The sequence below is a fragment of the Drosophila navojoa genome, chromosome 5 (assembly GCF_054131105.1).
Source record: "Drosophila navojoa isolate 15081-1374.11 chromosome 5, UAZ_NAV_1.0, whole genome shotgun sequence".
Classification (NCBI taxonomy): Eukaryota; Metazoa; Arthropoda; class Insecta; order Diptera; family Drosophilidae; genus Drosophila; species Drosophila navojoa.
Window position 1 is genome coordinate 22,720,889 of NC_142893.1, and position 20,408 is coordinate 22,741,296.

The window sequence follows — 20,408 nt, forward strand, 5'->3', positions numbered from 1 at the left end:
CTCAGCCGAGGGGCGCAAACAGAGCGAACGAGGAAGGGCAAGAGTGGAGCATAGAGGGGACCACTCGAAGGCGGCGGCTACTCAACATTTAATAAACGTTTGAATACGAAGCGGAGGCTGATTTGCCAGCATTAAAGTGACAAGGCGAGCAGCGTTGGTCAAGCAAGTTGATAACTTAATTTGTTCACTTCGGCCAAGGCCAAAAAAAAAAAAAAAAACGAGAAGAGAGTGAAAAGAAAAGAACAGCAGCAGGAAGCGGAAATCCAGCTGTTGGTCAAAGAGCGAGAAGCAGGTCACCTAAAGGTCATTCACATGCGGTGGTGACCTCGCCGCCTCGCCGCCTCGCTGCCTCGTCGGCTACTTTATTACTTTAAGATTTTGCCTTGACTTTGAACAACAGTTTGCCGGACCGGAGACCCAGCCGGTCTTTTCCTTTTTCTTTCCACGTTTTTTTTTCCATTTTTTGCTGTGCAGCCGCCATCGCACAATGAATTTTCAGTGTTAAACAGCGCAAGTTTTTCTAACCATTTTTTTTTCTTTTCACTTTATTTCTCCGCCGTAATGGCCAAAAGCCACGTAAACTCTGGGCCCAGACATGAAGCCATGCGGCCATGTTGCACCTAATGACCAATTTCCACCGAAACAACTTTAAGAGCGAAATTCAACACCAAAAGCTGTCAACTTGTATTTAGATGGAAAATGATTTTCTTCATTTATAAAATTCTTTCGTTTTTCAACTTTTGCAAAATTGGAAATGCTCTTTGCTGCATGCCCGATATTTTTATAAATTTTGTATAGTCACGTGTCAAGCGTTGCCAGACATTGAAAGAAAGTGGGAAAAGCTGAATAGCGGCCGGGGCGGGGGTGAGTGCAAGCGTTTTGATTTGCATATTTTAGAGGCAACCCCCTCAGTTTGTTTTCTCTTTTTTTTATGCTCGTTGTTGTTATTTGATTTTGAAGTGAACCAACGCCACGTGGAAATCGAACGGTTGTGGGAGGGGCTGGGGCGTGGCACTCGAACCGCGGCTTTGGCAACATTTCAAATTTGATTTGATGGGCACGTGTGGCAGATTTTCACTTAAGTAAGTGCGGGCGTGGCACTCTAAATCGAAAATACTTATTGGAAAGATGGAATAAATAACGAAAGAAATAAAATTTTTATTGTGACTGGAATATGTTTTCGATAAATCTGGATTTTGCCTATTCCAGTGTGAGTATGCAGAGATACGAATGTCTGAAAGGATATTTCTTATATAATTTAAATAGATAATCAATACTTTTCTAGCGTAAGCCAATTTATACCTACGCATAATAGAAAATCATAATGTACCATTTTTTTAAATGTGCTTCTATAGAAGGATCAGGTGAAACCACTTCAAAAGCAAATGTAAAAAATGTAAATGAGTGATTCGAAGAATGTAATTATACATAGCTAACCAATACTTCTCTATAAATAAATTCCCTAAGAGCTAAAATAAAAGTCTTACTAAAGCCATTCAGCTACTAACTATAGATAGATAAATAAAAGATTATAATAAAATACGATAATCAGCTACAGCTAGGTTCCGTGTTAAGTTATTGAGCCTAGCCTCCGTCTCCTGCTCGGTGCCCACAATTATTTTGGTTCTTTCTGGCCATTTTTACGTAATAGTTTTTTTCTGGCAACTCTCATCGCCAATTTACTCACTGCGGCCGGCTCACATAAAATTATGCAAATCCCAAATCAGCTGCCACTCGTAATGCAAAACAAAAACCCATTGGGCCTACGCCAGAGCCTTGCCTCGCCCCCTCCCCTGGCATTCCGAGCAGTATATTGAAAATGTTAATAGTGAGCTCAGTGTGGGCGGGGAGGGGGCACTGACGCCATCTAGCGGCTGTCACTCAAACTTTAGCCGCGCACAAATCCAATTGATTTCAACCAATTTCTCAAACTCCAAGCTGCAGCTATAGAGGAATACGTGCCCGGTCGGAAATAAAGAGAAGACGAAAAATAGCATAAAATCAATTGAAAAACTTTTGCTCACGCCCCCACGCCCTTTTCTATGTACACACTCGAGATATCGCATGAGTGACAAAGAAATGAGGATAAGTAAAGAAAAAAAATAAAGAAAAAAAAAAAAAGAAAAAAAAACAGCAGAAATTGTGGGCTAAGTCCGATGGCAGCTTGCAGGATTCCCATTGGCCAGGACATTCAATCCGGCTCTCAACTGGAGCTGGGCACCCAAATGTACATCCTTAACACATGGCCATGGATTGTCAATGGAGTGGCCCTCTTTCATTCTCTCTCTCCCGCTGTCGCTATCGCTCTGTCTCGCTCTCGTACGATATGTATATATGTATAAGAAAGGACTCTATGTACGTATCGAACGAAGGATTCTCTGCAACAATAAGCGCAAATGTAACAAATAAAATGCAAAAGATGCGAAATAAAAAATGACATTCGGATACAAATCGAATAGAGTCCACACAGAGATAGGACGCGCTGCGATGCCATGCGATGCGATGCGATGCGATAGGATAGCAAAAAACGGAGCTGAAGAGGAGCAGGCGAGGAGCAGCAGGCAATGGGGAGTACAAAATTTACCACCGCTTGGGAATTGAATTGAATATTTAATGGCAGCCAACTGCTGCTTGGGCTCCCAGGCAGCTTTCGCCGAGCGGGCACAGGGAAAGGGCAGCTGGTGGATGGGGTTATACGCTCGCCTGTGTGTGTGTGTATGTGTGTGTTGGAGTGTGTGCGTGTGGTTGGCTACCATCAAATGTGCGCTCGGTTTGAATGGCTGTCGCTTTGACAACTAAGTTTTAAGCTTCTCCCTTCCCTTCTCATTGCTCTTTCTGCTGCTGCCCTTGCCCCACGTAAATATATTTTTATTATATTTCTCTTTGGCCCTGAAGAGCAGCTGGAGGCTTCAAAAGCAGCCAATGCCAGAGTTGATTTCCACTTCTTTTATTTTTCTTTTTTTTTTTTTACGTATTTCCTAATGTGAAAAATGTGTGGGTTATCAAATATTCTCTGCATACAATTGGCATTCGATTGGGCGGCAATATATTTGGAGGGTCCTTATTGAAAGCCAATGTGTAATAGATGCAGAGCATACTTTATAAAAGATCGGGTAAATATTAAAATAATTATAAATAAATATTATCTAAGTATTCCATACCTACTGAATGGAATTTATAAACCTAACAATTAGTTGAAAGATCAATACAACTTAAAAAAATGAATAAAGTAGTCAATTAATATAAAGTTTATAGTTTTTTTTGGAGAGCTTCTAAAGAAAAGAGTAAAGACATTTAAAAAAGTAAATTTAAAAACAAAGTTTTGAAATAGAAAGATTGATTGCATTCTTCATTTTTTCCTCTCCTTCTATTTACTTGTATTCAATCATCCTACGTAATTATTAAACGTCATTTGAGTGTCCTAACTCCACTGAAAGTGCAATTTCAAGCTGTTTGGATGCTCGTCTGTCCATATTAATAGCTAGTCATCCGTTTAAATGAATATCGTAAACCAAAACTATGGACTAAATATTTCAAATGCACATTTCTGTATTTTTTTCGATAGCTCAACCCATTGTCTTACTATCGGTAAAAACAACATATTGTACTTCGCTCCATAAGCAAATACGCGCATTTAGTTACTAAATAAATGAAATGCATTTAAAATGTTGTTATTCCACAGTTCAGTAAAACCAGTATATACGGCCCACGAAAACCCCTATTTTAGAAAGCCTCAATTTTATATAAATTCAGCCTACCTTACAGTCCCTACAGTCGATAAACCTTACCTAAATCAAATCCTTTCGAACACTCTCCAATTGCAGACAATGATCATATTTAATAGACCTATTAAAACCAGAAATTACTTTTATTAACCGGCGCAATCAGGGCTCCTCGTCGTTTACTCGATTTCAATCAGCAGAGTCTTTGTTAAAGATATGAAACGTCACCTAATAACAATTACCTTTCCCCTGGTTGGCTGGCAATTCACTGACCCGACCACCTAATTGGGCTAAAATTTGCGCTAAATGAGCAGCAAGCCCTTTCACCAACCTCCAGCAGCTGGTCATGCTACTTCTCATCCTCCCCTCGCTACGGTAGCACTTGTTGGCTATTCTAATGCAAATTTTCATTCTTCTTCTTTATTTTTCTTTTTTTTTTGGCAAAGGTTTATCAATATTTCCTGGTTGCCTTGGCACAACAATCGGCTGTTGCTGTTGTTCAGGTTGCAACCCACAAATCCCATCACTAAATCAACAGCTTCAACCACAACAACCCACCCTCGATGGAGAGAGGGAGACAGCTGGAAAATTGGCAAACGCTGCATAGGAAATTTTTGCAAGCCGAAAATCAGATTGTGTAAAGTCGAGTTAAGTATCCTTTATGGGGTTCGTTGAGCCAGCGACAGGATATGGCCAACATGTTTGCCTAATACTAGCTACACACACACGCACACAGACAGAGGCGCACCCCCTCATTGCTGCTGATTATGTAATGGGCCGGCACTTGATGATTGTTCTGCGGCAGCATGAAATTGATGTTTTTGCCAATTTCGCAATTGAATTGCAATCAATGCGATGACGTGAAATGAAACACCCCGAACCCTAGGGGTAGCTCGCTGCTCACTTGGGGTGAAAGTCGTTGCCAAAAATTATGAAAGTGAAAGCCAAACTAAATTAGGGTAAAGCCGATTTTTCGCAAAGCTTCCACGACATTGGCCGCACAGCCCTAGAGTAGAAGGTGGGGGAGGAGAATGTGGAGAGGGTATTTTCTCTGGAAGGTGGGTGGGTTGCTGCACCGTTTAGTTTATTGGCTGCTTTGTGTGTCTGTCTCTCCGTGTCAGGTTTGTTGTTGTGTTTAGCGGGTGTACAAGTTGCGTGTCATAAATATGCACAGCATAAATTTGCAAGCCGCCTTTGCCCTTGCTGAGAGTATCACCGGGGGCGGCAGTGGGTGGGGCAGCATGCGGCGCCTGTCAACGCAATTGGGCTCAATGCCCAGGCTGCCATACAAATGTGGGTCATAAAGGGAATTGTGTTGCGTGTATCTCAGAGGTATTATTATCTGATTGTCATACAATCTGGCTGGCCGAAATGAAGCCAAGACGAAGACGAAGAAGAAGGCATTCGCGATTGAGGCGTGGCGGGGGCTATTAGAAGTGTCATTTCAGCTGATGAGCAACTGAAAGCATAAGGAGCTCAGTGTGGGAATTCAGCTTGAGTTAAGCTTAGAGCAATAGGAGTTAATATTAATATTAAAAGTAATGGAAACTAATTTAAAGAACGTGGGGACAGATGGCAGGGTATGTCTCTATATGGGAGCTATTGAAGTAATTCGTTTGAAAATTATACTATAATATTACTCATTTTCACTAATGAAATGGCTCAACTAGTAAAAAGTAAGAGGAAGCGGGCTCTTTTCATTTGGGAACAATTTGACAATCTGTAGAGAGCTCAATGCAAAAATTGTAGCTGTGATTTAGAGAGTTTGAAGCGAACTATAGTAGTAGTGGACAATTCAGACTGCGATGGATAGACAGAAACCTATGTGCGTTTTTATTTATTATATTGTGCAAATAAATATTTGTGCATCATATCAAATTTCGTAGAATCGTTTTCTTAGGCAAAATGAGAGACAATCACCCAATATTGATTTTACGAAATTAATGAATGATATTATTATTTATTTTGTAGTGTTATTGATTTATTTTGTATTTAGTTTTAATATTGTAATAGTAAAAAAGTACATATATTTATAGTTGTTATATTTATTTATGTATATTTATTTAAATATATTGAATAAATATTATTTTCTATTATAAAATGTAGGAAGTAGACCCATCGATGGTTTTGTAGACTTACTGTGGGATTATTACTGCAGTTATTTAGACATAAATACATAAATACCTTCCCTTACTCTCTCATCTTCCTCAAAGCTTACTAAGGTATAGGTACTAACATATTATCTTAATCTCATTTTTTGCAGGTCTATAAATATTGCTGCACAAATCCAATTATGAATAATGTATTCGACTATAAAGATAATCTCTAACTAAATACTTACCATAAGGATCGTCTTTCGCAATTTAGTTCGGCATATACCACACGTAGCTAAGTCTAGCACCCGCTCAGAGCTGCTCTCAGCCCTGGCACATTGGTCAGCGCTACACTAAAATTCATATTTGTACATATTTGTTTGGTAGATAAGCAAAAATATTACACGCTCCAGAACGTGACCAATGCAAATGCATATGAACTGAACTGGAGAGCGAGTGGAGTGGGGAATGCGAATACGAATACGAATGCGAATGCGGAATGGGAAAGGGAAAAGAAGTCAACTCAATTGAACTTTGTAACCCGACGTGTTGCTTCTGCAAGCGCCTGCCGCAACGGCCCAGGCAGCACTTGCGACTTGCCACAGACGCTGCCTTGCCTCATGTAGATCATCTGGTCAAAACAACAACTACTCCAACTACAGCCGAAACAGCAACAATAATAAGTGCAGACAATGCCCAGGACTTAACATCGCGTGTGTATCGCATTCTGTGCATCAGCTGCCCGCTCGACCCCCGCTTGCCCTGCCTCGGATCGGATCGGTCACGTAGTAAAACAAACATTTTTATAAGAATACGAGACTACATATAGCCCAACTATATGGACAGCAGCTCGCCTCTGTCGGACAAAACAGCTCATAATGGATGATAATCGTTTATTTCAGCGAGCGCCAGCCTAGCTGCCCACTGCAAAATCCAGGCGGAGATAGAGAGGGAAAGGGAGAGAGAGCGAGGGAGAAGGAAATGGGAAATGGGGAGTACCTGGAAACTGAGTGAGTTTTTGGCAACATGACGAGAGGCTCTTGTAGCGCCACATGATCACCTTGTTGCTGTTGCTGTTGCTGTTGCTGCAGTCAGTCGTCCAGGCCAATCGTCCGATCGTGTTCTGGCTTTCGCTGGGTGTGTGTGGGAAGCGCGTCAACATGATCTTCCAGCCGCCACCTTCCATCCACAATTGGCCGCAATTGCGCTCCTGCCGTGCGCTGGCTGTGCCCAACTGTTCCGCAACAGATATTTGATTTGTTTCTTGTATTGGCAGCGAGTATGATCATGTTGCGATCTGCTCCACCATCTGATGGACTCGTGTATGGAAGTAATTCAATATGTAAATTGCAAAATAATCAAAAATTAGACACGCTGTTGTCTGTGGGCCACAGAAAGGGTATATCGAGGAAATGAAGGAAGCTGCGTGGAGCAATATCTGCGAGGAATATATGTTGCATAAAGTGGTAGGCAGAGGTAACTGTAAGGGAGAGAAGCGCTAAGCTGTAAGGTGTTGTGTAGAGCTCTGCTTGGGAGTGCGGAGGGTCTGACAAACTAGAAGTATCATAGAGTGATTATGTGCGGCGGGTAAGAAACAAGCGAGCTGCTCTATAATGATTTTTCAATTCCTTAACAGCTGACAGGCTAATGACTGACAAATACAATTCAAGAGTCTGAAGTCCATAATCTACATTTAAACTATATATAGATAATATTGATATATATAAATATATAGATATATATAATTATATTGAGATCAACAGTTTAAGAAAGCAAATATAACACAGGTGAAATCACAGGGCAGCTAATAGAATGTGAACGACCCCAATTCCACTTCGAACAGATTGCAGCCCTTAAGATATATATAAATTCCAGGTCGCATGTAATTGAGTCAAGAGGAAAAGTAAAGTGGGAAGATGATTCCCAGCACAATGACCCCAAATGGAGTACAGCCCCTTGCCCATTATTTGACCCACATATCGCACCTCAGACATACTTAAGCCAGCTCTTAGTAGCCCCCACTTGCTGCGGCCAGCGAGTGCTCAACAAGTCGTGCAACAAAGGGCAACAGCTACAGCTACTGTGATTGCGCCACACATTCCTGGGGCAACTCGGCTTTGCATCATCTGCAGCTCACTCACTCTCGCCTGGCCCTCCTCTATTTATTATTAGCTGCTGCTTTGCTCGTCGAGCCGTGGCCAATCTGCAAAATCAAATGCCAAAAATAATGCAATAAAAATTTCTTGCGAAATATTTCGTACCACTTGTGCAGAAGACAACGCAATTTTTATTGCCGGCCAACCCCTCGACAAGGACTTTTTGCCGTTTCCTTTGCATTGCCTTTTTTTTTCTTTGTTTCACTTCAACTTTTTTATCCTTAAAGTAAGCATTTCCGCCGTATTCTTTATTCGGTATTCAAAAGGCAATTGGCTCGTCGAGCTGCCGCCTTTCCGGCTGCTTAATTTAATGGCCGTGCTGATTTCTTAGCCACTGCTTTAACTTCTGTTCGCTGCTGGGCTTTCCGACCTGGGTCAAGCCGTTAATAAGCCAACGACCGAGTCCGCCTGCAACGGCTTTAATTGATTTTCAGCCGCTATTAAAAAAAAAAAAAAAAAAAAAACAAAATAATAAAAAGCAAATGAAAACAGAAATCAACAATAAATTCGAGTAGCCCTTGGTCGCTAACCCTTCGCTCAACCCCTTTTGTGAGCGCGGTCTTCCATTCGACACCCTTGTACACAGTTTTTATGTATTTAACCATTGTTGTTGTTGTTGTTGTTACTGCTGTTGCTGCTGTTGTCGTAGCTGAAACTGACCTTTACCGCCGACCCGTTGCCCATTCATTTGTTCGTGCGGTCAGTCGGACGGCGGTTGTCGCCCTCGTCGCAGTCACTCGCAGTCATCCGTCTCGTTCCCATTCCCATTCTCATTTCTATTCTCGTTCTCGTTCTCATTCTCAATTTGCAGTCGTCATGGACATTGAGTGACCTTTGCTTGTCAACCGTAAGCCCTCACTTTTTACCTTCCCCTCCCTCTCGCTTTTTTTTCTCTCTCTCTCTCTCTCACTCTCTCGTTTTACTTTAATCCCATTTCGTGCTGTGGGTCGATTCCTGATTAAGTTGTAATTTGTAGCGCTAATTATTTCATAACTTCTTTAAGGGTGTCAAGTGTTAAAGGGCACAGGCAAGTTCCTTAAACGCTTCGACTGAGCTGACTTGATGGAATTATTAAATGCCATTTGAGGCAGATATACGTGTCCTACTCTATTCTTTCGATGGTTTAACAGAGTCGATAAACTATATATACATATATACTTCAATTTACCAAGAGTATTTCTGACTTGAGCTACAGCTCCTAGGCCTTCAAGCCTCGACTCTTGTAAAGTAACCTTGACAAAGTAAAAATCAAATGTTTTACCTAATTAGTCTTTTACTCAACTTGGCATACTTCTAGCCCAACACATTCCGGAATAATTCTATCTACGAGGCTCGCCCAATTTCCAATCTTACAAGGTCAATTTTTTGTTTGTAGCATTGCGAATAAAGTGTAGCGCTAAGCGTGGCCCCAACCATCCATGGAAAAAGGCCACATTAAAGTGCCCCAGGTGGGTCAGTGCAGGGGTTAAGGGGGCTAACTGGTGACGCTCTGCTCCAGTCGCATGTCTGACATGCAGCCACAATTTGCACGAAACGTGCAGCGGACGTCTGCAAAGCGATTACAGCGTATAATGCTGCCTGATCTAAATGCTGCGACCTCCACAGAGAGTGTAGGAAAGGAAGAGACACACAGAGAGAGAAAGAGAGAGAGAGAGACAGAGAGAGAGAGAGAGAGAGAGAGAGGTCTGGCAACACATGCCAAGACAACTGGCCAGATCATTGGGTTCAGGGTGCGAGTACCCGCTGGATGTGTGCCATATGTCCGCTTGCATTTGTGTCCGCATCTCAATCTCATTCTCTGTGTGTATCTGTATCGGAATCCGCAGTCTCATCCACATTGCAATTGCACTTGATTATGCCTATGAACAGGCCCGCAAATTTTTAATAACTCGTGAAAACACACGGAACGTGACAAACGTGGAATTTAGTGCATGCGGCCAGGCACGGAATATGCGTGAAGCTAGCAAAAAAGAAGAGATGAGCCCCAACAAAAGATCTTAATGTTGAAGCTAAGAGCGGAAGAATTTGGATAATTCCTCATAGGCGCATATTTTTGTCAATCTCAGAAATATTTGCTTTTTCTTTAGACTACACGTGAATGAAATTTTCTACACTAATCAATATGACATGATGAATTAATTCTATTCTAAAGTAAATTGTTAAATTTGGATTACTCTTGTTGGCCTTCCCTGCTCTGTAACTTACAGATTTTTAAAATACATTGACCGTTTGGGAAAAAGAATCCTGAAAATCCCTCAAGCAAAAATTATATGCACAATTAATCATGAGACCTAATAATCGATTAATTTGCTTCCATTGCCACTGTTATTAGTGACGAGACTGATCTTTTGGAGTTATTGTTTCTGAACTTTAGAAATCATAATCATAATCATATACATACAATATACATAAATATGTTAATATTATATGCATGTATATGTTGTGAGTACTTATAAAAAAATCAATTGATTAAAATTTAATCTATTATTTTTCGTTGATTTAATGAAATTAAAAATCTCGTAGCTTAATTTTATTATATTTATAATTCAATAACCCGTATTCGTATTTCTTACGTCTACTGGGGGCTTGAGAGTATAGAAAGCAGAATTCATCTCCTCTGTTGATTTAAAAGTGATATATATTTAGATACACCGATTATGGGGCGTGGCAAGTCGCAAAACGTTATATATCCTGCAATGTTTTGGAGTGTATGTTTGGTCGTTTTTACTTGATTTTTCTTAATTTACTCCCAGTTAAAGCTCCTTTCAATTCTTTTCTCAAACTCAACTAAGATTCTTACAGAATGTTTTGCATGTTGCGACTTGCTCATTTACATCTGACTGCTGCACGTTTCAGCAACATGCAGGACTACACCCTCCCAACGTAAGCGCACCCACACTCTGCCCACACACACCCACAACAACAACAACAACAAGATAAATGACAGCAATTGACTTCATTAGCAGTAAATGTCAAATGCTCAACGCGATGCCGTTGCCGTTGTCGTTGTCGTTGCCTATGTGAGCCTCGTGTTATGTGTGTTTGGAACAACAAATAAAACACGACCCGAAAAGCCCCCGCAGCACGCCCCTGGGCAGCTGAGCAACCCCTCGCAAAAAATAAGATGGGAGGAAGGAAAGAAATCCGTATTGCGCAATTTCTTCTTGTGGAAAAATTTGCATACGCATTTTGCTTGCATCGTTTGGCAGGCAGTGGAGGGGGAGTGGTTGGGGGGTTCAGGGGTGGCTGGGATGGGTGAACTGGATGCTGGCAAAGTGGTCGCAGTGACTCCATTACGAGCACGGCGCCGATACACACTTACGCACACAATGAAACCATCAAAATCCAATGAAATAAAATAAAACTCCAATAAAAACATTTTGGCAAAAGGCAAGGACCAAGGGATAAAGGGGGGGACATTTACTTCCTCCTTGTTGACATGCGGTGAAAGTGTGCGAAAATGTTTGCAACTGTGTGTGTGTGTGTGTGCAGCCAACCAAAAGCTGTGCACACACCCAGCACCCTCATCGACTGGGAAACTGTCCCTTTTCTTTTTTTTTTTTGGCAGACGTGTGCCTCGGATTTGCGAATTTTTTCGCAATGTCGTGGAAAAGCCAGTGGAAAAACAGTTTTCCTTGGTTTTGGTGTTTGCGTTTGAACCTTGTTAGTGGTTTCTGCCAGGCGAATTGCTAAACTGTCAAATGCGTGAAATGTCAACATGTCAAGGCAACAAAGGAAGCCACTGAAGTGCGGTGCCAAGGTGAGGGGGGGAGTAAAGACTTCTGATTGGGCAGTAAGGCGATTGATACTGTTGAAGGGAGAAGAGCATGAATGAATTTTAGAGAGTGTTTAAATATTTAACTCGAAGAGTCTATCAAATAAACAAGGCACTTCGTTTACCATTGATAAAATATAGAAAATAGTATTTAATTTAATTTAAAATTAAAATAAAGAAATATTAATTAAATACCATTTGCCTAATATAAATAAAGAGCTTTTAAACTGTCCCATTCAGGTTAACGAACTAAAATTGAAAGTAAACGCTGTCAGCACCAAGGAAACCTGAGGAATCGCAAACAATTCAATCAGAGTACATATATAATTATAATTAGCTGCCAGCTGGCTGGCAATAGCTAAGTGAATTAATCCATTTGCTACGCCTGCTGGCCGCAATTACCTGACAATTATCTAGACCTGAAGATCGCGTCAAGTGCTGGTTGACAGCATCCGCGTTTGCTCAATGGAAATCAAAGCCATTCCGTTCTAGTTTGGCGTTCCCTAAGCCGCAAAACCCGTTTGTGCGGCACCTACGCATTTGCGAGCCGGGCTATAAAAGCGTTCGGTTAATTGGCCAAAAGCATCAGTCGTTGACAAAGCAACCAACCAAACAATCAACATGCAAGTAAGTTCTGACTCGACAATTGCTCCCGATTCGTTGGCTTAACTTTTCATTCTTGTTACTCTGGTGCAGTTCCTCATCTGCTTGGCTCTCTGCGTGGCTGTGGCTCAGGCCGGCTACCTGGCCTCACCTGTCGCCACTTACGCTGCTGCTCCAGTTGCCACCTATGCTGCAGCTGCCCCCGTTACGACCTACGCGGCGGCGGCTCCTCTGACCACCTATGCCCGCACCTACTCCGCTGCTGCTCCCTTGGCTACCTACACCCGTGCTGTTGCTCCTGTGACCACCTACTCCGCCGCTGTGCCCGCTGCCTACTCCGCCTACTCCGCCTACTCTGCCCCCGTCTACGGCGCTCCGGTCTACACTGCGCCAGTGGCCACCTATGCTGCTCCAGCCGTGGTCAGCACCCTGCTGAAGAAGAAATAAATGCTAGACTTTCCCTTTCCCCCGTCAACTGATCCGATTTTGAATATATCCAACAACAATAATAAACTTTCAGTAAAATAACCGAAAGTGACTTTTATTAATTTACAATTTTTGAACTTCCATTTTGTAGTTCAAGTTGGATCCTCTATATTTGTTCGTTGTAATTTGTCTGAATAATTTATTTAGTTTATGTACTTTTAATTTCACGAGCTGCGAATTCAGATACAGTGTTAACTCTAGTTACAAACAGTATCATTTGAGAGTCACTTGATATATCATATTATTATATTGATCATTTTGTAACAAACAAGCTACAGTAGAAACAATGAACAAAAGCCGTACAAGAATAATTTGATTATTTCAGTGAATCTATATTCCGTTTAACCTTATATACAAATCAGATTTACCTTTAGCTCAATTGAATATATTTTCGTGTGCTTATTATACAAGTCTAGTGATTTAATCTTTACATACAGCCGAATTTAGAGAGCTTTCTGTAAAATCCATAGCTCTTGAACAACTGAACGAGAATTCTATTGTAGCAAATAAAAAAAAAAAGTAAACCTATTATTGGGTTATATAGCAAATATTCTTTTCTTCAGGAAATTATTTATCTACATACCAGATTGTCCACATTCTAAAGTCTCCACTGTACGGTACGTTCTGGGTTGGTGTTCCACGGCGCGTGGGCGTCACATGGCCAATCACACGGATTAATTGCCTGGCGATAAGAAATGTTTTGGAAACTAACAGCAACAGCAGCAGCAGCAGCAGCAGCAGCAGCAGCAGCAGCATTCACAGTCACAGCTTCCAGGCTCCAGCTCCCAGGTGCCAGTTGCCAGTTGCTAGTTGCCAGCTCTGGAGTGTGGCCTCCTCTTTTGGGGAGCTGGCGAACGCGCGTGCTCAAATAAATCATTTGGCAGACACGGCGCAGGCAGCCGGAGGGAGAGAGAGACTCCTCGGTTGGCCTGCGCCCAATCCATGGCGATCGCATTTCAAGTGCAAAAGTGCCGCAAGTGGCAAACCAGCAAACCAAGAGGTGACTGCCACAACAATTGTGGGTGTAACGAATTCGCCGTCAAATCGCCAACAAATCGCAAACGAAAAGCGAACGCACAGAGCCAGAACCAGAATCTCAGCTCGAGCTCGAACCAAATTCAAACAAATCCCAGCTTAGCAATCGTATGAGCTTCTCGCACAGCCAAAGTGAAAGCCAAAAGCCACTCAAAGCGGGGAGAGGCGGGGTGTAGAGTAGTCAGGTATTACAATTTAGACACCGGAAAACAATGAAATTGACAGCGCCTGAGCTTTGGGCGATCATCTGCGCAGCCATTTAGTGGATATTTGTTGAGAATTCTTTGCGGCACTGTCTTATTATCAATCTTGAAGTGGGCAGTGTTCGAGCAAAAGGGTTGCCAAGGTGCCCAAATATGAGAATTATTGAACGTAGGCCAGTTGAATTTGGATGGAAGCTAGAAAATAGATGGCAAAGACATATGTAATTAAGCGAGGTGATTGATTGCCAAAAGAGTTGCCAGACCAATTGAAGCATGTTAATAGTTTGAGGAAATAGGTCTGAACAGAAGCAATGCCATAGGGAAATGGCTAAAAGTGTTGTCAGAGAAGCTAAAAGGCTAAATAGATTCGAAAGGAATGTGACTAAGGTACGACAGGGCTGCCAGATGCATTAAGAAATGTGATATTTAAATCAGATGTATCGTGTGAGGGGGGTTAGAGTTCAAATCATAAGGGAGAAATATTATTTTTATAAGTTGAAACGGAATACTGTTAAGAAATACGTTTATATCATTTTAGTAGGTAAAGATATGAAGTTGGATTCAGGAAAATTTTGAATTAATGTAGGAAGAATTCTTCCGATTGCTTAATTAAATCATTTTTATCTTGTATACATCATACTATGTCCCAACTAGAGAGTTTTTATTTTAATATCTCTCAAATAGATATTTCTTCAATTAGCCTGGCAACCCTACTCGGCTCAGTCAACATATTCAGGAAGCATAGCTAACCGAGAGTGGCTGTGCACAGAAATCACTTGCAAAGTGTTGCCCGAAAATGCCGCACGAACACCGTTCAATTGCATTTAAGAAGCCAAATGACCTCCGGCGCCCCCTCACACAGTGTAGATGGCGAGAGGGGTGGGACGGCGGACGGGGGCGAAGCACTTATTCACAACTCAATGCCTGTTTAGCACAGACAAGAGCTCGGAACGTATGGACCCGTCTAACAAGCCTTTCCGCAACTGCTGCCAACGATATGTACCGGCTGTTCCTATCCCTGCCTCCCTATCTTCCTTCCTCTCTCTGCTTCTCTAGCTTTTCGCAACGCATACAAATATTATATTTAAGCCTAGCCGAGTCTCATTTCGTGCCAGGCATCGATTCCCGCACTTCGATACAATCGCAGCGAACGGCAACTGCGCACGCGCAGCGTCTGCACTTGAGCAGCTCTGAATGTGGATGTGGATATGAAATTACTTGGTACTTGGCTTAAATTACAGCCTTTTGGTTGCTCATAGCTGCATCGCTGCGTAGTTATGACCATGTTTGTCCATTGTCTACTCTTCCCCCACTTTTTCGGTATCTATTTCCCTATTTTCCTTGTAAGTGTTTTGGCAAATTCGTTAAATTGCTCTTGAGATGCATTGATAAGTGCCATGTGATCTATTGCTGACGGTTAAATCGAAATAATAATATGAAGTATATACATAGATGTTGCCATTGGAGTGGAACTTTGATTTCTGATTTTTTAAAATTATGTAATTAATACAGGGGATTAATTATTTACAAATATATTAAAATTTGGTAAAAATGCTTTACCGCAAACATGGATTTATTTAATGATATTTCGTGGATCTTAGAGCATTCTTAAATGGAAAAATAAAATTATTTTCATTCCGTTCACTAAAAAAATAACACGAAACATAAATATTTTCTTTTCTCTAGTAGCATAAAAGACAACCAAATAGTACTCTCTAGCCGGACCAGTGGAAAAACATTGCTCCCCCTAAAAACCCCATAGAGAACACATAAACTCAGCTGTCTTTCTCTTTGCAATATTTACACGCAATAAAAAATTAACATTAGGCGAGTCTGTAAATGGAAAGAAAAGTGCGTGGATGAAGATGAATAGCCAGTAGGCACAGTGGTACGAGCAGATAGTAAAGCAGTCAAAAATGTACATGTTTATATTACCCCAGCTGGAGGTTGAGGTAAATAAGAGAATTGAAAAATCCTTCACCTTCGTTAATACAAATGACGCCCCGAGAGACCAGGCAGGATCAGGGTAGAGACCAGAGAGTCTAAACAACAGTCTGCACACGCACACAACAACAATGGATAAGAAACGTACCGGATATGTTCCAGCGGAAGCTGAGAAAGTAGCTAGGCAAAAGGTGGAAGAAGAAGCCGGCGAAGAAAAAAATCATTTACATGAGCCTGGAGGGGGGTGGGACGGGGCCAGTGCGTGGAGGGATGATTATTAAATGGGTGGCATGTTTAACTATAAAACGCACGCGACCAGGATGAGACGAGCGACCGGGACAAGGGTGGGTGCCAATGAAGGACAGCACAGGATTTGCATGAAACCCCACGTTGACTCTGTGGCAGGGGCTGCCAGACAGGGGGCCAAACTTGTAGGACTGAATGGACCCCGAGCTGGGCTGGGCACGTGGATGCTTTGGACAGGCTATTGGTGTGACAAGAAGCTGCTGGATGTTAAGAGGGGGAGGAGGGGGAGAGGAGGCGAGGCACTTCCTACGTAAGTGCGGCACTTGAAACCGCCTTAAAGCGTGCACTGTGAACGGCCAGAAGAAGGGCAGCCAGGCAGTCGGCCAGGCGGCAGCAGCAGGCACTGAATTATGCAAAAGATTTACGCGCTCGAAAAATTTTTTCCTGTTTTTTTCCTTTTTTGGTTTGCTTCTCTGGGGGCGTTCGCCTTCATCTTGGCCGTCACATTGTATAAACTTTCGAGCCGGACGCCAAACACATCTGACAGTCATACACTGAAGTTATACCCGGAAAGTGTGAGAGAGTGAGAGAGAGAGAGAGATTGATATTTTTCGCCCACTGTGCGACAGTTGGCGCCGACTGAGGCTGAACGGAGTTGTCAGAAACAAAACAAGCAAAATTTGTTGCAGAAGCCAACAAAGCTCACAGGATTACACAGAAAAGTGCTCAGCAGGCCCATCGGCCAAGTGGAAGCACATTTGCGAGAATTTATTCAAATAAAAAAGAAAAAGAAGCAGTTAATCATTTTTGCAGAGAGACATGACGCGATTCAGACATGAATGGAGACCGAACCCCTTCTCAGCCCAAAAGATTATATATTTTTAATCAAAATAATAATTTAAGCGTCAGTTGTGCGGATTAATCGTGAATTGAATGACGCGACTTGTCATAATCGGTTCAGTTGTGATAGAGATGGAACGTATTGATATATTAAATTTGGTTTATTACCCAACAAAAACTGGCAATACAGTTAATAATTCTAATAGACTACATTAACAAGTGAAGTAAAAATTGTAGTTAACCGATTCAGTTTGGACATGTTTATAGAAAGAGCAGCTAGACTGCTCCCGACCAAGGAACTCATGGCTGTTTGGGCCATTTCCAGCTTACTTCACGAAGTGCTGTAATTTACTAAAACAAATTGCTGTCTGCTTTTCCCAGTGGAGCTCTTTAGCTAAACGTTTTCCCATATCAATAATCGCAACGTTTGCGGAATCATCTGAGGACGAAGCCCCCTAATCACTCAATCGAAAGGCAATATGGCGCCTAGCGGTCAAATGGCAATAAAAATCAATATTGAACTCGAACCCTGGGCGAAACGGGGAGACGGCGATCCGAATGATGATCGTGAACTCAAATACGTAGCAAATAAATCGCATGCGATAGAAATGAGCATTGAATTCTATTAAAAAGGCTGCTGCTAAAGGCGGCCCGAGCCGAGTGAATATATGCAAAGAGTACGAATGGAAATGAAATCGCCTTTGATCCAAGCCGCGGCTGCAGAGTCGCCAGGTAACCGGCAGACGGGCAGGTAGAAACCGCAGGCAGACGCAGCCAATCGGTAGGGGCGAAAATCGTTGAAATATTTCAATTAACTTAAAGTGCGCCGCCGCGCTGAATGGACGCAGATGAGCCGAAGATGGAGCTGAAGCTGGAGCCAGAGCTGGTGCTTCGAGCTGGGAGTTGGAGTTGGCGACTGCCTGGCTCTGGCGTCGGACAATAAACAATGTTTTGACAAATCGCTGAAAATTGAGTGCGCAAAATTATTATTTTCAATTTAAAAGAATCAAAAGCAGAGCCTCGCATCGAACCGTGTGTACGATATATGGGTATTAAATTTGCCGCCTCGCTGCAGTGCCATCGTGCAACACTGCAGCAAAGCTGCCTCACGGCTTGCTAATGATTGCAAATTAAGAATTTAATATCGTGGCCCGAATGTGAGCAGCATGTGGGGTTATAAATTCAGTGCGAAATTGCACTAGTCGCCCATTACAGTAACTCAGCTGAAATAGTTGGGATCGCACTGCGAAGCGAGCCGATGCCTAGAAGAGCTGCCATCATTAACAAGTGCTCGAGTGGCCTGACCCTTGGGATTGCTTCACGCCCGCCACGGCTGCGCTGCAACGGGCTCCACCGCCCACTTCAATCAAATTTTTTGATTGGATTGTTTCGGAAGCAAGTCGTCATTAAATCAAATATCATAATTATATAAAAAGCTAACGTGCGGGAGAAAGGTCTTTCGATTCGGGCCAACGCAGCAACAGCTAAGCTTTTGATTAAAATCTGTTCCACTAGCAGCGCCCGAAGGCCAAAATTGAAAATCTGGCCAAGAAAACTAGGAAGCATCAATGTTCACACATTCATTGAGCCCATCCACGGCAGGCAGGCGGCAGGCAGGCAGCCATGGAGCCAGCCAGAAAGGCCACAGCAAATCAGTGGGTAAAACTAAACGTTAACGTTAACCTGATTATGGGTATTAGAGCCTATAAGAAAGAGAGTTTCAGCCAGAGCATTTACGCATTCACCTGATGTGCCCGCCAAACAGCAACCATAGCTCCCGACACGGAGTGTCGTGGCTCCACTGATCCGTGGCGTGAACTATTCAAGTGTAAGAGAGTACACATTATGCTGATTATAATCAGAGCAGCCAGTCAGCAGAGCAGAGCGACTCTGCGAGGCTATGTGCCCGCTGGTCAAACAAAAGCAGAACCACTGCGGAGAGACTCGAGTGTGCAGCTCATTAGCCAGAGGTGAAGCTAGCATGAAGTCGGCGAAGGAAAATCAATAAAGTTAAAGAAAACGCAGCAAAAGACGAGAAACAGCAAGAAAATCCAAACTCTCCGAGAGGTACATGCTAATGAGTGGAATGAACTCTCAGCTCGAAGAAAAAATATCCCAAAGTCTGGCGTCGAACTTTGTTCGTCCGTGTAATGAGTAAGAAAAAAACCAGCTCTCTGGGCACATCTTGAAATTAGTTTGAGGGAAAAAGAAAAAAAAAAACGTTCAAATCTGAGGGGTTGCAACTGAAATAGCCAAAGTTAAGAGTTCGTAAAAAGTTGACGGCCAAATTAATGATAAACTCGCATTTGCAGCCAGTTAATAATTGATAAGTGAAATTTTTGCTGAGCATTTGTAGAAAAAATGTGTTCAAAATTAATTTAGGAACCGTTTGACACTTATTATGAAAGAATAGCGGATTTCTGAGAGGTAAACAAGTATATAAATTTATAATATATGTATATGTAACAAGTATAGAAATATGAAATGTAAATATTATATATATTATATTATTATAAATAAATAAATAAAAATTAAACTTCAATTTGTTTTTAATCAATAATTTTTATAAATTCAATTCGATTTGAATTGTAAATTGTAATTGTAAAATTGTAAATTAAATTTTGAAGACTACTATAATAATATTTTTATTATTTATAAGACAAAATAAACCCATTTTATATATTTGAAAATTATTTAGATATACACATTCTTACATTTCAATTCTTATTTTAAATTATTTTATATTAGAATATTATTATTTATTAAAATAGTTTTCAACTATATTTTTAGTTTAATATAAATATAGTTAATATATTCATAGAATATATGTACTACCTGCACTCCCCTAGATTTGATTAAGTTAGTCTTCCAATCAAACTCTTTTCTGTCAGCTGATTTTCTGCACCTCTCTATTAATTTCGATCTCTATACCCACATTATGACAGCCTTTATATTTGTGTATGCTCTATAATAGCTTTATTCATCATGTCTTTTGGTCTGCGACCTTTGAAATGTTCCTTTGTCTAGTTCCTTTATTGAAGAAGACACGTTTCTCAATGTGCAACAATAGGACTCTCGAATTCTCTCGAGTTTCCTATACAGCCAAACAACAATGGCTGCGATTGTTTCTGTGTATGCGGTTGTATGTGTGTGTTTCTGTAGGATGTTAATTGTGAGTATGCAAATGAGATTGAGCAATACGCACTCTCTCAACATGCTCTATTCTCGTATTCGTATTTAAAAATCAAAAGTGCGTGTGGCTGCGACTGTGTGTGTGTATGTGTGTGTGTGTGTGTGTTTGCGTA

The 20,408-nt window shown here is 41.7% G+C and overlaps 2 protein-coding genes across 2 annotated transcripts in view; both read left to right on the forward strand.

Moving 5' to 3' along the window:
* The window catches only part of LOC108655239 (uncharacterized), a 159,173-nt gene that overhangs the window by 97,571 nt on the left and 41,194 nt on the right, over positions 1–20,408 (forward strand). The gene's annotated exons all lie outside the window — the stretch shown is intronic.
* LOC108653212 (uncharacterized) lies at positions 12,232–12,852 on the forward strand. Its single transcript, XM_018103569.3, has 2 exons — positions 12,232–12,373; positions 12,443–12,852. The coding sequence occupies exons 1-2, from the start codon at positions 12,368–12,370 to the stop codon at positions 12,794–12,796; spliced, it is 360 nt and encodes a 119-aa protein (XP_017959058.1). The 5' UTR covers positions 12,232–12,367; the 3' UTR covers positions 12,797–12,852.